This window comes from Candoia aspera, chromosome 11 (genome assembly GCF_035149785.1).
Source record: "Candoia aspera isolate rCanAsp1 chromosome 11, rCanAsp1.hap2, whole genome shotgun sequence".
NCBI classification, from domain to species: domain Eukaryota; kingdom Metazoa; phylum Chordata; class Lepidosauria; order Squamata; family Boidae; genus Candoia; species Candoia aspera.
The window spans coordinates 21,225,938-21,242,325 of NC_086163.1; the positions used below are offsets into that span (position 1 = coordinate 21,225,938).

Consider the following 16,388-nt stretch of genomic DNA (forward strand, 5'->3'; position numbering starts at 1 on the left):
CCTAAATGATTCTATAACTAACGATCCAGCCCTCAGTTTTCCAATCTTGTATCTCTGCTGCCATCTTGTGACACAAGGACACAGTAAGCACTTGGTTATTCAACAGCTATCTTTGATCAACAGACCCTCCTTTTTCTGAAGTGTGCTTCTGTCTCTTTGTCTTGCCCAGTATGGAAGGATTTTGAGAACCAAAAAGCAGTCTGCATGTCCAATTTCTATTCCAGCTGAATCCAGAATGGGCATAAAGAGTTGCTATAGAGAAATCCCAATGCACACTATTTATCCATTGAAAGACAGTGGCATTATTAGGGCAGGATTTCGATGCAGACATCCATGGACTCATTTAGGAGAAGGGCCTCTAAGATTAGCAGGATTGGCTTCCCATATTTTGAAATAAATGAAATATTGTACATAATTCTCCATCTCCAAGACTCACTGGCCCTGTTGCCCACAACTTATTTAACCCAGTTAGACACTAACCCAGTCATATCTTCTTAGCTGTGATCCCAAGTATGCTTTTTGACCTTTGGGGTTAAAAAAAAAAGTTTTGTGAATCGAAAGCACATTCTAAACACATTCTCCAGGGAGTGCCTAGGCTCCAGAGTAGATGAAGCAGAAATGCTTCTCAAGAGTGCTAGCACATCATTGCATTCCTGTTCATGGAAAAAGCCTGATTTTTGGGGGGTGGGGGCGGGGAGAGACTTACTCACAAACATGAAAAACTTCCTAGCATGGAGGCCAGAATGTTAGTCAAAGCCTGTGATGTGCTTATTGAATGATGTGTTTCATTCAGACTGGTTGGGTTCCTTGGCTGCTATGTATGTTGCTGCTGTCCTGTCCTGTCCTGTCCTGTCCTTCTTTCTCATTTTCTTAAATGTAATTCAACCCCTGCAGTGCTCAGCTTGGCTTTACACATATTAATGATGCTCCAAGTTCAACTGCACTCTCTAATTAGTGTCAGCTTGAAAACCACCAGGGTCTGAAGTGACAAACGAACCAGTACAGAATGCGATTGTGCAAAGCATTCAAAAGAGGTGTCTCACAAAGCATGTGAAAACAAATGGAGCATCTCCCTTCAAAGCATAAAACCTGCCACATCCTTTGAAAGCTTGTCTTGCTCCTTTGAGCCCTGTCCACAGCTGTTTCCATGGGGCATATTCACACACAGCAGCTTTGCTTCACTGGTGGCTCCAGCAGAAGTGTGTGCAGAGCCTGAGGAGTCTGCAAAAACCACAACTGCTTTAGTGCTTCAAAGAAAAGTTCTTCATTTGCACTAATACCCTTTGCAAACCACCTCTTTCTAAGGCTTTGCACAACCTTAGTGCCAGAGTAGTGCTTGGGAGCAGACTGATACAGTCCTGCTCTGAAGGGAGTTTCAGTTAAGACTTACTTCCAAGTAACCAAACATGGGATGATGGTGTTAGTATTCAAATCCTCCATCTATTCCCTTTTGTTCTGTCTCCTCTATTTTACAATTTTGATTTTTTTTTCCATATTGTTTCTTGCTTGTATTTCTTCAGTGGTCTCTCAAGTTGTGCCCAAGCATAAATTTTTCCTGCTCACCTTGGGACTTCATAAATCTTCCTTGCAATTTTTGTTGTTGTTACCACTGCTTCTTTCTTGGTAAAAGCAGCGGCCTCATTTCTGCCCATATATCACGTTAACAATTTCACAGGCATCGAATACGTCTTTTCCCCAAAGAACTGATATACGTTTCGTGTATTCTTTCCATCAGCCCCAAATTGGTTTCCTGTATGGAGTGACAAAGTAAATCTCCAGGGAGGTACATTATTCCTGAAGCATACCATAATTTCCACTCCTCAGCATGGTTCGTCCAAGTCCCAGAACAAGAAAGGTAAAACATAAAACCCTTCTCAAGTTGAACCGCATTCCTGGGGACTTCCTGGGCATAAGCATGTGGTTTTCTTGACAAGAAAAGGAATGATTGAAGAGAAAGCTTTGAATTGGGGCCAAACACCTCCTTTGGCTCTGCATTGTCATATCTTCACCCCAGTTCTAACCTCTATAGCTGCTATCAATTTATCTTTTCTTTGTTTTGCAAGATTCAGTGTCCTTTGAGAAATCCTCATCTCTTACAAGATCTGTCCTTCTCTACTGTCATGTACTGTAATGATATGTGAAAATGGCCTTGGGAGACAGAAGGGAAAACTGAAGACTAGAGAATGGTCAGATAGGAGGTGGCTGAGTCTGCAGAAGGAATGGGAATGTGGCAAATGTCTCAGAAGGGACCCTCCCTAGTTTCTTAGATTGTAAAGGTGAAGGGGGAGAGGGGAAGAGCTTTCAGACTTGCATGATTCTGTTAATGTAACCTTGCAATAAAGATAGACCTAGTACTCCTGGGTGTGCTTCTGTCTGGACTACCTCACAAGGCTGATATGTACAAATATATCCGTTCCTATGACTTAGTTTTTCAAGCTTTGTTCTTCACATTTCCTCCAGTCCTTGTGTGGAAGCCACCTATACATTTAAATGAATGTAGATGTTCTCACTGAAGAAGCTTCAGTCTAGTTTAGGCTTTTATAACGCAGGCGGGCAGATTCTAAATACAATCAATTCTCATTACTTGTGGTAGTCACGTTCTATAAAGTCACTGTGAATATCGAGTTAGTGAATACTGAAACCTCAGCTGGGAACATGCTTGTTGGGTGACTCAAATTTTCCGCCACTCTGCATGTCTGCGGATGACCGCGAAAGCACTGTATTGATTTTGGGGTTACAAATAAATTTTAACAAGTAGCCAAATCCACAAAGACAGAATCCATGAATAATGAGAGTCAACTGTAGATCCCAGATAATCCCAGGGCAGTTAAAGCTCAGTTTGAAAAATATTACACCAGGAAAGCAGGCTTATGGTGCCCATTGTCTCAGCTACATGACGATGAGCTCCATGCCATGTGTGTGCAGCAGCTTCCTGGACTCATTCTATGTCGGGGTTCGAAAAGGAAGGCACGGTGTTTGCTTTTTATACCTCCTCAGCACCTAAGGTATTTCCGTTCTATTTCCCAGCATCTAGCCAGTTGCAGAAGAAACCAGAGCTAAAGCAAATGATGAGAAAGAGAGATCGGTTAGAGTCCTGAAACAGTTCAGTCAGGACTCTAACAGGAGAAGAACAGCCAACTAATGTGAAGGTTCCTACAACATGATTTCTTCATACCATTATTTTCTGCAGCTCCATTACAGTTTTATTTAATGCAAAGGAATCAGTGGCTTTCTTGATATCATTGGACGACAGCTTCCACCTCCCTAAATCATACCTGGGGAATAGGAATCCAGTGGTATCTGGAGGTTCACAGTTTCCCCATTTCAGATTTACCTTTGTTTTTCTGCCTGCTCTTGTATTAGCTTTATACTGAATGCCATCCCAAAATCTGTTGCAAGGAAGGATGGTATAGGTAGCTTTTTAGAAAATAAATCTCCAAATAGGGAATACTTCTGAAATATATATATATATATATATATACACACACACACACACACATACACACACACATACATACACACACACATATATCTCCCTCCCTCCCTCCCTCCCTCCCTCCCTCCCTCTTTCCTTCCTTCCTTCCTTCCTTCCTTCCTTCCTTCCTTCCTTCCTTCCTTCCTTCCTTCCTTCCTAGGTTAGTACTTGGAGGGGAGACATAAGGGAATTCTACAGCTTTGGGTTAGATAAGGAAGTCAAAAAGGCTTTTTGAAAGACAGCAGTGCCAAAGCACTTCTGGACTGCTGCCAAGGAAACTCTACAATGTGTCCAGAGTCACCAAGAGCTGACCCCAAGTTGACAGAGTCTTTACCTTTTTCCAGCCTAAGTTCTATGGAAGCTCCTATTGTAGATAGGCCCATTATTAATGAAAGGAAACCTGGCATTATGTGCTCTTAGAAAAGGTGTTCTAAAAGTTGATTCAGCTTTAAAGCAGTAGATGTCACTCTAGACCTTCCCTTGCTGGAAAGCTAAATCTCTCCCTCTCCCTCTCCCTCTCTTTCTCTCCTAGAATTGCATGACTTGATCTCTCTCTGCTTGCCTTTCTCAAGTTCTCAAATAGTATGGAAATCTTCTCTGAAGACCCCATGGAATAGAGAAATAAGGCGATGGCTTCCTAGCGCCTTCACGTATGCATGCTACTCCTGGGCCGCAGTTCTGTTTAACGACCACGGCTTGAATCCTCTTCAGATCAAATTGCCAAAGTGGTCTTGAATCAGATTTGGTCCTTTTGAATAGATGGAGACCATTAAAGCCAACCCCTAGTCAGCACAGTGGTGCAGATTGAAGTGTCCCAGACAAACAGCTGTGTACCCTCTACTTAAACACATCTGGTGGAGAGGAACCCTCCACCATTTGGGAATTAATCAATGAACTGCTCTTACTTCAAGAATTATGCAGAGAGGGCATGCTACGGGTCCCGTCTGCAAGAGAATTCCATCTGGCGGGGTCCAGGAGGCGGGCTTTCTCAGCAACGGCTCCCGCCCTTTGGAATATCCTTCCCCTGGAAGTGAGGCTGGCCCCCTCCCTCCTGACTTTAGAAAACAATTAAAGAGCTGGTTTTGTCATCATGCCTGGGGCAGGAGGGAGAATAGTCACCTTTGGGGATGGCTAGTTCCCTAGGTTGGCCCTATCCATTGGGTTCCTATCATATTTATATTTTATTAGGTATTATATTTATTCTATTGTTTTATAGGGTTTTTATCTATGTTTTATTGTAAACCACCCAGAGTCCCTTTTCTGGGGAGATGGGCAGTGATAAATTTGATAAACAAATAAATAAAATAAATAAAATTTCACCCCCCCTAATATTTCATTAGAATCTGCCTTCCTGTAGCTTAAGTTCACTGATCTATGTAGTGTTCTGCACTCTGGAAGGAGAGAAAATTGGTCCTGATTTTCTTCTCTGCAGTATTTCAGGTTTTAGAAAAATGTTATTCCACCCTCCCTCAGTCATCTTTTCTCAGAGTTAATCATATCCAGTTCTTCCAATCTTTCCTAAGTTTGAGGCCCCTGATCACCTTGGTAGCTCTTCTCTGAACTTGTTCCAGTTCCTCTGACTCCTTCTAAATGCAAGGGACTCAAAACTGATGATATATATAACCTTCTATTCCTATTGAAGTGATCATCTCCATAAGATAAGTCCTGAAAATAAGTAGGGCTGGAGAAGAGGCAGGGGTGTCTGTTGGGCATGGTCAAAAAAGTCAAGATGACAGCTAAGGCGGTGTGATTGAAGCTCTGCTTCAATGTGACTTCCACTGACTTTTTTAACCATACCTTGCAGGCCCCCTGGGAAGAAGAGAATAAACTATCACTGTAGTTATCAGTTTTGATAATATCCTTCAAACCTGCAAGAAGAACTGAGCCTAAATTTGATAGTCTCCTTTAATAATATATTTGATTTATTACTAGTGACTCTCAGCATGCAAATATATTCAAAGAAAGCAGGCATTGCATGTTGTTTTAGGGTTTTTTTTTTAAAAATTACACTCTTTTAAAGAGAGGGATACTTCTATCCAGCTCTTTGTAAGATGATTGCAATGGCAAATGGGAATTACAGGCTAGACAGAGCTCGACAGGGTTGCATGACAAAACCTTGATAAAACCCAGCATTCAATAGGAATGATTTTGAGTGCGACCTATGTCAGCTTATCAAGGATATGAAAGTGAAGCAAATTACACTAAGAAATTATGCCAAAAAGCAACAAAACAATTAGAAGACCCTGGGAAAGAAACAAAAAGGTGGCATTCTCTCCAGAATGGTGCATTGAAAATCTGTATAAATTAGTGCTTTTGCAAAAAAAAAAATGCAAATTAAAACACCGCCTAGCCCATTCTGCTTCCTGGAACTTGCCCTGCCTGTTCTGAAATGTGTCCTCTGTTCACCTTTTAAAGGAGAGGTGTAGCCCTCAGTGTGAAATTGTTATATACTTTAAGATGTCTGAATGTTATAATCTCATCTAAAATTCAACGAGCTGAAGAAAGTTAAGCAAAGCTAATATATACAGAACTTGAAAAAAAGATGTGCAATTAGAGCTGGGAAAAGTGAAGTAGGTGAAAGCGCTAAGCTATGTGAAATTTAACAAGGGGAAAAATGAAGATGGGGCTAACAGCCCATTCTTTTAGGAGTGGGCTTCCACTGGTTCTCAGACTGAGTATTTTATCTTTTGTAAATTGCATGAAGCAGACTTTCAGTGCCAAATGCAAATGGAAGGTGTTGCCTTTCTCAACTATTGTTTGGCAAGAGAGGCAACATGAAAAGTAGCATATTAGTGCCAAGAAACTGCAGAGGGAAATACTTTGCAAGCAACAGGTTTATGGAAAGGCAACCTCACATCATGAATGTAACACTTTAATGTAAATTAGTTTCCCAAGCTGTAATGGTACAAGGGAAAGACCTTGGGAGACTGGGCAAAGAGTTGCTGCCTAGGGAACAGTCAGATAAGAGGGAGCATAGCCCGCAGCTGCATAATGGACGGAGAAAGAGGCTCAGAAGAGACCCTCCCTAGTTTTTCAGGCTGTAAAGGAGACGGTGGGAAAATTGTACTTTCAGACTTGCAAGATTCTGTCAATGTAGCCTTACAATAAAGTAGAATTAGCTTATATGGCTGTGTTTCCTGTCTGGTCTACCTGGTAAGGTTGACACAAGCACACAGTGAGTGCTAACAGGGAAGGGAAAAAATATGGAGATGTGGAGATATTGTAAACGGGTATGTGATCCACACAATGCATCTATTACTATCAATCGTTCTTTCTTTCTCTCTCATACACACACACAACACAAAAACAGCTCGGTCAGAACCCAGTGTGGCAAGCAAACAATTCTATGCCAGTTCTGAGCTAAGGCTTAGAAGTGATGGCTTTCCTAAAGTCACTGAAGGATCTGTGAATCGTAGCTCCATCATTTCAACAATGTAGCCATGTCATGCTGGCCTCCTAAGCCTATTGCTGGCTTAGGAGGCCAGCAAGCCCATTTGGGCTATTGATCCCAAATGGTAGTTGTGAAGGCTCCAGGCAATTCTCATCAAGTCTAAGTTTTCTAAAGTTTAAAATTTCTAAAGTCTAGCACAGGGGATAATATCTGGATTGGGATGAACTTGTGGCAGTTCAGTGACTGAGAAGTGCCTGTCATTGCCTTTCTAAGGTCAACAAACACTGGGGGGAAGGGAGAGCAGAAAAACTGTCCTTTCAGAATGTTTGCCAAAAAAACCATTGCAAACGTACATTTCTGCAAACTGAGCCTTGACAGATACAAATGAAAAAAAAAAGAAAAAAGTGGTCATTACATTACATTAACCATTCCAGTTAGACAGTTTTGCAGTGGAAGGGCTTTCACGACAATATTTGAAAAATAAATACATAAATCAAAGACTTTTATGAGTCCTTTATTGCTTATAAAGGAAAACGGTATACATTCTGAGCGTGTGTGCGCAAAGAGTTGTTTGCACTGCAATTTGTATGGGCTTCTTCCTAGCCCATCCCATCCCACCCCATTGATCCTGGAGATCCAGTCTGTTTTCTCTTGCAGGTCTAGCTGAACTCAAGAAAGCTAAGCAATCCAGATTTGGTTATACATGGATGAGATCTGACAAGGAAATTCCAGGCTAGTCTGCAAGATGAGGAAGTCAAAAATGCATTGCTGAAGGTAATGACAAACGGCTTCTATCTTATCGTGATGAGAATTACATGAGGGCATTCCTGAAGTCTCCAGGAACTCGATCTGAAGGAGGCTTTGCCTGGGGAACTAAGAGACAACAACAGAACATCTTCTAATTATCACCTCCGTATATGGTGATAATGTATGCGGTCTGTTCAAGTTGGCGATGCTGTCCTTAGAGTGAAATGGCTCAAAAAGAGAATATGGGCTCCCAAGAAATGCTACTGTTCTTTTCATTTTCCTAATTCATCCATTCAGAGGCAGCTATGCACTGAATCTCAGTGCTGCCTTATTCAGCAGCAAGACCTAAAGTGAAGCTCTATTTGGCCAGATCTCAGTCAACCTCTCTGTACAACTGGGGACAAGCCAGAATAAATAGTCTTGGCAACAAGCATTCTGAATGAACTGACACTTCCTGTTTCACAGGACCAGCCCCGCGCTGGATGTGATAATCTACAGGAGATCCGAAAATGAACAGTTGAAATGAGATCTGATTTATTGTGAATAAAGGGAAAGTTTAAAAGTGCAGGGTTAATATCTGGTTGCAAAGCCTTTTTCTCTCATCTTTCCTTCCTTCCTTCCTTCCTTCCTTCCTTCCTTCCTTCCTTCCTTCCTTCCTTCCTTCCTTCCTTCCTTCCTTCCTTCCTTCCTTCCTTCCTTTAAAAAGTTTATTTACAATATATTTGGAGAACAAGCATCAAGCTTTCATTTCTTCCAAAACAGGGGACACTCAGGCCAAAGGGTGCAAAAATGTTATGGAAGAGGATTGCATGTGCCCAAATCCCACATAATACCTACATTTATTTATATCAAATCATGAAAGCCCTTCTAGCTGAGGTAGAAATAAGATTTGCAAAGGGAACTTACTGGTGCTGTTAATAATCTGGGGTTGTTGTTTTTTTTGTTTTTTTTTGGAAAATCAGTTTGTTCTGATGTGTTAGGGAGCACTGAATTTATTGAGGCACTTGTTTAAATGATTTCTACATTTTTATGCAAAAGGAAACATTTTCTTGGGTTTTTCTACTTGTTACGAGCAAAATGCGACATTTTGCAAATGGTCACTTTGTGATTATGACATATATTATAACTTCTGTTGTTGTGATCAAGTTGTAGACATTAGTTCAGCTCACATGGAGCTGACAGGCAATTTATTCAGGCTGCAGAAAACAGTGAAAGAACACAGGGTTCATCAAGGAATCCTTTTGGGTTTATCTGAAACCTACATCTCTACTGCTCATTCATCCATTCAAGACTGAACACTTTAATCCCAAAGAGATTCACAGGCACCTATGAATTTATTCCCACCAACTGTAGCTGGAAGCAATTCATTTAAGTTCTATCTCCACCAACCTTTTGCTGTAGCCAGTTCAAACGTTGGATTTCTTTCCAATAATTAAGCACAGGCACATGACGACTCTGGTCTCCATTGGCTTTGGTAATTCAGCAACTGATTAAACAGCTGCCTATAATTCCCAATAAATCTATCTCCTTATTTAATATTTGAAAATATCAAAGCTTGGGCTTCTAAGGTGTTTGGAGAAAGGAAGAATTATCTTCAAAGGCCAACAATTCCAGTTTTATCCATTACTGTAGCTGTGCACTAATTTCCAGACCACTCTTTCTCCCATTTTCCCTCCCTGAATATTTTTCAAAAGATACTTTTTCCACTGTGATCTGGATAATTTATATTTAGCGCTAAATAGCATGAGGAAATTTGGAAACATTTTGACACAGTACTTTAGTTCAGTTAATGACCTACATCAATTCCCCCAACTGCTTTAAAAAGGTTGTGTGTGTGTGTGTGTGAGAAAAGCACCTACCAAGGCACTTCTGTATTGAAAGGATTTGCCAGGACGTCACCATTGCCTGGGGACGCCCGAGGGGGCTCCTTTCATGTCCCTGTTATTTTCCCACTGAAGGGGTACCTATTCATCTACTTGCATTTGCATGCTTTCAAACTGCTAAGTTAGCAGGAGCTGGAACAAATTGTTGGGAGCTCACTCCATCATGCAGCTCGCACTCTTGGGTTTTGAACTGACGAGCTGCTGACTGTAATGGTCCTCTGACTCAGCGTCTTAACCACTGAGCCACCGCGGCCCCCTATTAAAAAGATGACCAGATAAATAACTATCAGCTTACATCCCATCACTGAGGTGGCTCTCTACTCCTCAGTTCAAAGAAATTTTACCAGATGCATGTATCGAGGACATGAATTTTTGCATCTGTTTTAATTCTTGAACGTGCAATGTTGCAATGTCTTGGATGCTAAGGTAGGATAAGTGTTTATTCCAAATTACTGTACATTGTGCTGTTAACAATAAAGCTAAAATGTGGATCTGGGCTTAATCCCTTCAAATCAAACAAAATCAGTGATGTTGGAAAAGCACATTATTATTATTATTATTATTATTATTATTATTATTATTACTATTACTATTATTATTGTTAGCAGCCTAAAGAGGCCCCCATGAATTACACGAATTTAAATTAAGAATTTTTAATATCTCCACCTTTTATCTTTTATCTTATATTTATATTAAAGAAATACTGTTTTTATTGTATTTTAATCTGTATTTATTTTTAGTTTTATTGTAAACCACCCAGAGTCGCTCTTTGAGTGAGGTGGGCAGTGATGAAATTCGAAATATAAACAAACAAATAAATATTATTTTATTATTATTATATACACAACAACGTGAAATCACAGTTGCCAGTTCTTTAGCTGGTGTTGGCCCTCATTTGCATCGAGGTCTTCCCAAGAACCAAGGAGGTTGTAATGCATTGGCGTAGTATATGTGTGGATCCAAGCGGTGTGGCCTTTTGTAACGGACAGATGGAAATGTTGTCAATGTGCAGATTTTCTAAGTTGTTATTATTATTATTATTATTGAAAATAATAATAGCACAGCTTCCCAAACAGCTAGTGGAAGCAAAATCAAATGCAAGCAACACATGTTCAAAATGCATTAAATGCTCTATAAGTGAGGGAGAATAAGCCTGTCTTTGCCCAGCACAGAAACATTTCATGGTCTTGTTGTTCCAGAAATGGCACCAATGGCTTCCCTCTCTCTGGCCATTACTCATTTTATCTCAGACCACAGTCCTAAGCGAGTATTTGAGGTCCTGCTAAACACATCAGATCTTAAAACCTATAGATAAAGGACCCAGAATTCAAACTGGGCTTGGAAATAAGCTGGAAACTTCCTTGATGGTGGGATGATCTATACCACTACTGACCCGGCTGGAGAATTGGGTTGATTCCAAATTGCAACTATCCTTGAGTGGGTTTGCAAAGAGAATTTTAAAAGCTGCTGTGCATTTAAACCAGCAGCAAACAAGAAACAGCTACGGTACTGTTGAATGCACCACAAGCTACGTTCTCCATTTATCAAGTATCCCAAAGCAAGGTTCAAACATTTCTTTGCCTCAAGGTAAAACTGAAATGGGATGCGGAAGCTATTTAAGGACCTCTAAGTATGGAATTTAATGTATATTAAATGAGTTAAAAGCTCATTCCAAACCTGAAACATGGTTTCCTCAAATCTAACTTTGAAGCATGGTAGCAATTTCCTTTTGGTGCTCTAGAGCCTTGGAAGAGCTCAACATTAAAAATCAAAGTCCCTTTTGGTCCATATAGTGCAGTCCAAATGCTGTTGTATTGTTATTTTCCACTTCAATTGCAGAAAGAACATTAGAAGCAAGGGAATGTAAAATAAGCCAGAAAGTGGATTTGCAAGAATGGTTCCAGGAAGAAACTTTGGAGCTGTCTGTTGAGTGGCTGAATGATTATTAATTGCCCATCCAGCCTCTGTTGTCAGCACTAAGTCCCCCCGTGTGGGGGAGATGGGCGGTGATAACGTTTGATAAATAAATAAATTAATTAACAAACAAGCAGGTGCTTTTTTCATTAAATAGCAACAAACTCGCAATCCTGTCTTTTCCTGGGGGGAAAAAATGGTTCAAGTACAATAGATGTCAGCCCTTTAAGATAGTCCAGACATAAAACCAAAACCATGAGTATTGTCCTGATTACCAGGAAACACACTGAGGCGAGGACTTGGTCTCTAATATTTATTAGTAGTACTTAACAAGAATCCTAACAAACTGAGAAAGCGTGGGAAAACCCAGCCATATAAACCCCAAAGGTTAAGGCGGTCCCGATCTGTGTCTCTTTGAATGGCTGAACAGTTCCTCAGTGCTACGCATGCGCTTGACAGTCTGGGTGAGAGCCCCCTGCTGGCCATCCTCACTCATGACAAGTATTAACACTGTCTTTATTGTAAAGTTACAGTAACAGAACCTTGCAAGTCTGAAAATGCTTCCTCTGTCCCCTGCCTTTACATTCCCAAGAACTAGGGAGCATCCCTTCTGAGATGGTTTCTGAACCTGCTTTGGGCTCAGATATCTCTGATCAGACCGTCGTCTAGGCTGCGGCTCTTCCTCCCGTCTCCCAAGGCTGTTCTCACAGTCCATTACATTGGAGATGTTACTTAACTGCAGAAAATAAAAGCTGAGATTTGATAGAGGATGAAAAGAACCCCATTGGGAGAGCAAAAAGGCCAGCTTTGGGTGGCACCTTGCTTCCAATTCCCTTCCAACTGGAGTCGCAATGAAACTTGGAGTTCTCAGATTTTTTTTTTTAATTTATTTGAGTGGCATCAAAAAAAGCTCCAAGAAAATGTCGGGAACCACAAAAGGATCATCCCTGCCATGAGAAAGACCAGAACTGCATTTCTCATGAAATGTTTTCCCGAGGTCATGCCAAACTTTTGCCCATGACCATGGGCTTGGAACCACTCCACCACTTCCTGCAGGCTGTACTGCTGGGGTTCGTATTCCAGCTCCCTTCTAGCTTTAGCTAAGCTGAAAAAATGGGTCACACCAGTTTTGTAAACCTCAGTGCGAGTGAGCAGGGGCGGAAAGTTGTACAGGCGTCCCACCACAAAATGGACCAGTTCTATAAAAAATGCGAAGTAGTAAACAAGAGACAGAGGGAGGCGGCGAGTGGGAAAGGTATAGCCTAAGCCTTCCACCAAAGGGCGGAAGAATTCAAAATTATTGACTGGCCTTCCATCAGAAATGAAATAAGATTGGCCAGCAGCTATATGCTCTTTGGTGGCATCCAGAGCCTCTGCTGCTAAAATGTGAGCTTGCACCAGGTTATCTACATGCACAAAGTCCACCAGGCTGCTAGGATCCCCATGCACACACCAGAACCATCCCTGTTCAATGTAGTTGACAATCCTCGGAAGATGCCTCTGCTCTCCTGGTCCATAAATGCCAGCAGGTCTTAAGGAACAGGTCCTCAATATTCCCTGACCCTCCCTTAGGACCGTCCCATTGGCCTCCAGAACTTTCATTTCAGCCAAAGCTTTGGTCCTTGAATAATGGTCAGGGTGAAGATGGAGGGGTAGATAAGGCCAAGATTCATCTCCATTTTCAATTACCTGACCCCCAAACACTACATTGTATGTGCTTGTGTAAACCAGTTTTGAGATTCCAGTTTTCCTGCAAGTTTCAATAATGTTCTCTGTTCCCTTGATGTTCACCTCTTCTATACGTTTTTGGTTTAGCTGATCCTGGCCAGACATCCCATAGGAGGCAATATGGAACACACAGGATATGCCTTGGAGTGCTCTTTCCACTTCATTGAGGTCACAGACATCACCCTGCACGAATCTCATGCCTTTAGGCATCTCTTGGGTGGGCTTAAAAACATCAAACAGGATCACATCCACTTTGTTCTTGGCTAGGGCAGAACCAAGCCTGGAATATAACAAGCAGCACAGGTTGAGACAGAAATTATAAAACAAAAGGTACTTTACATCAGGAACTATTTAACTGTGAAGGCTTTCAGACAGCTGAACCATTTGTATTACTCAAGGTGCTGAGGAGAAGAATGAAGGTTGCAACTTTCAGGCAGTAGATCAATCAACTAAAGCTTCAGTTGATTAAATGAGCAGGGCTGGCATGTTACTCTGATAAAGACCAAAATTGTAGATGTAGTTCTCATTTTTCAAATTCCTTCACACACACACACAGACTCATATACATGGAGGGCAGCTCTTGTTTAATTAAATTCCCTCTCCCCTCTTCCTCTCTCTCTCTCTGTAGACTCCTAAGAAACCAGAGATAATGCCAAGAAAACAAATGAGTGGATCATAGAACAAATCAGGGTTCTCACTCAGGGTACAAATGGCCAACTCAAATTACCATATTTTGGACACATGATGTGAAGAACCAGCTCCCTTAAGAAGTCCATATGATGGGACAGGTGGAAGGAGAAAGAAGATGACTAGCAGAAGGTGGACAAAACTGATCACAGTGGTGATGGGTGCACCATTGGGGGCCAGACTGGGGACATAAATAAAAAAACATTGCCCTGAAGGAGGTCTATGTGGTTGCTAAGAAATGTGCGAAGAGCTTACCCAGACGATGGTGCACAACCAATGCCATGTATGTGTATGTCCACATGTATGTCCACATACATTTGTTCGCTGCCCAGAGTCACCTGGAGGAGATGGACGGCCAAGGGAATTAAAATAAATAAATATGTGTGTGCCTGCGTGTGTACAGGACTGTACAAATATGACCCCGTTTTGATGCCTAAATACAATCTTCCAAAGGTTGCAATTACAAATGATGCAATTTGCTCTAAAAAGAGCGGGGGGGTGGGGGGGGAATTCTTCATAGAACAAGTACTAACCGAAACCCAAAATATCCACTTCCACCCGTAATGAGGACAGCTTCCTTGCTGAGATTTGCTCTTTCCATATCTTCGTTTCTTCCACAATCTTAAGCTAACACATTTCTAAATCAAGAGAAAGGTTGATATAACTTATTTCATCACTGGATGTGGTAGCCCACTCATAGTTTACATAGTTTAACGTTGCCTGACTGCACTGGGTAAAAACCCACCAAATGCCTTTCCGAGTTCACGCAACATACCAGCCCTACATTGTGTTTTGCATTTTATTTTATGTTTAAGTTCTTTGAATCCAAAGCACCTCTCCCTCCACAGATTGCAGCTCAGCCTCTTTCTTTATTTCAAACTGTCTCATGGAAGCTTTAGTGGTCTTTCTGTGGCTTTGGATTCTGGATGCTGGCTGGGGAATTCTGGGAGTTGAAATCCACATGGCTTAAAGTTGCCAAGGTTGAGAAACACTGACTTAGAGAGAACAGACCAATCACCACCTCTCTCGTAATGTCCTACCTCACAGGGTTGTTGTGAGATTAAAATGAGTGGGGAGAAAGAACCACATGTATTGCGTTAGCTCTTTCAAGGAAGGCAAGAGATAACTCTAGCAAATAAGAGTTAATAGATGTGTGTGTGTGCATGCGTCCATGCGCCATCCCAACTACATCCACGCACACAGATTTCTTTTATGTTTAATTTCACCCCTACATCACAAGACCTGAAAATCCAAACAAGATAACACAGTAATAAACAGCCAATCCCATAGCAAAAATCTGCAGTGGCTGCAGATAAATCCAGAAATCCAAAGCCACAGCAAGACCATTTTTCATGGTGCTTGAATGAAGCTAAAACAAGTCTTTCCTTTCGGTCATTTGGGGAGAAATTTTACAAAATGGGAGGCCAATGCCAAAACACCTCTTGCCTTAAATTCTGGCTTCAGCTGACCCCTCCAAAATCGTTAAGTGGACTGGGATCCAATTGAGGATCAAATTTAGGTTTACGCAAAATCTGAGATTTTGCGTAAACCTAAATGCATGAATGTATCTCTGGTGCAAGGGAAGGCATTCTGCACAAGCTTCAGAACATTCTTGCTTAATGATTCACATTATAGCCAAACTGTTCTGCCCTTGGCCTCATAATTCAAATTTCATGAAACCAATGAGTCTCTAGAACAAATCAAAACCTGGGAATAGGTATTCAAAGCAGACTTTCCTAAATGTGGAAAGTCTAGCCAGCTTTCTTCAGCTAGATGCTGTCCAGATAGGGCAAGCTGCATCTCCCCTTATTCTCCACAAGCAGGATGTTTTGGGGATGATGGAAGGTGTAGTCCCACACATCTGGGGAAACTGGTTTGGGGGAAACATATTCTAGGCCAGAGGGAGCCAGACTGGTGCCCTGAAAATGTTTTGAAATGACCCCAACCTGGACAATCCTTGCTGGAGCCAAGTCCCGAACATCTGGACAGCATCGGGTTCCTGGCCATCTGCATCAGCCCACCAGACGCCACCCTTATCTCTCCAGCCCACCAATCAGTACCAGCCACAACTTGCTTACCTTTTGGACACCGGGGGTGATGGGACCTGTAGTCCAAGTCCATCTGGAGGTGCGGGGGGTGGGGCTTATCGCTGGCTTTGAAGCCTGCTCCCAGAATACCGACCCGCCTTCTGCTTGTGCAGCAGGCTGGGGATAATAGGTGTTGCAGTCGGCCGCGTTTGGGGAAACCACAGCGCCGGCCAGCAACTCCGCCTCCCGAGCTTCTCTTTAGGCTTCCCGTGGGATGTTCCCGCCCCATCTCCCCATCATCTGAAAGAGGCGGGTCGTTTCGCTCGCCCCATGTTACGCACCTCCAGGCACGCAGGTTGCGTAATGTCCCTCCTGTTTGCGCGGCATCCAAAGCCCGTCCGCCTCCGGCGCCGCGAGTCTGGGGTTAAAGCCGTCGGGGAAAGAAATTTCGCTCCGCGCGCCGGACTCCGTTTCTTCGCGAGTCGGTTTTAGGACCTGGAGGGTTCCGACCAGGCGCCTTCCACCCGCTGAGTTCC

General features: G+C 42.2%; 1 protein-coding gene across 2 annotated transcripts; it reads right to left on the reverse strand.

The window, feature by feature from the left end:
* Nucleotides 1–12,022: 12,022 nt before the first annotated feature.
* On the reverse strand, nt 12,023–16,347 carry SDR42E1 (short chain dehydrogenase/reductase family 42E, member 1). 2 transcript variants are annotated; one of them, XM_063312966.1, is made up of 3 exons: nt 15,772–15,876; nt 14,359–14,463; nt 12,023–13,418 (listed from the first exon to the last, which is right to left on the reverse strand). In XM_063312966.1, exons 2-3 carry the CDS (start codon nt 14,424–14,426, stop codon nt 12,311–12,313), a joined length of 1,176 nt encoding a protein of 391 aa, XP_063169036.1. In that variant the 5' UTR covers nt 14,427–14,463; nt 15,772–15,876; the 3' UTR covers nt 12,023–12,310. The 2 variants fall into 2 exon arrangements, with proteins under 2 accessions (XP_063169036.1, XP_063169035.1); XM_063312965.1 differs by lacking the exon at nt 15,772–15,876 and adding an exon at nt 15,904–16,347 and having other exon boundaries at nt 12,024–13,418.
* Nucleotides 16,348–16,388: the final 41 nt, after the last annotated feature.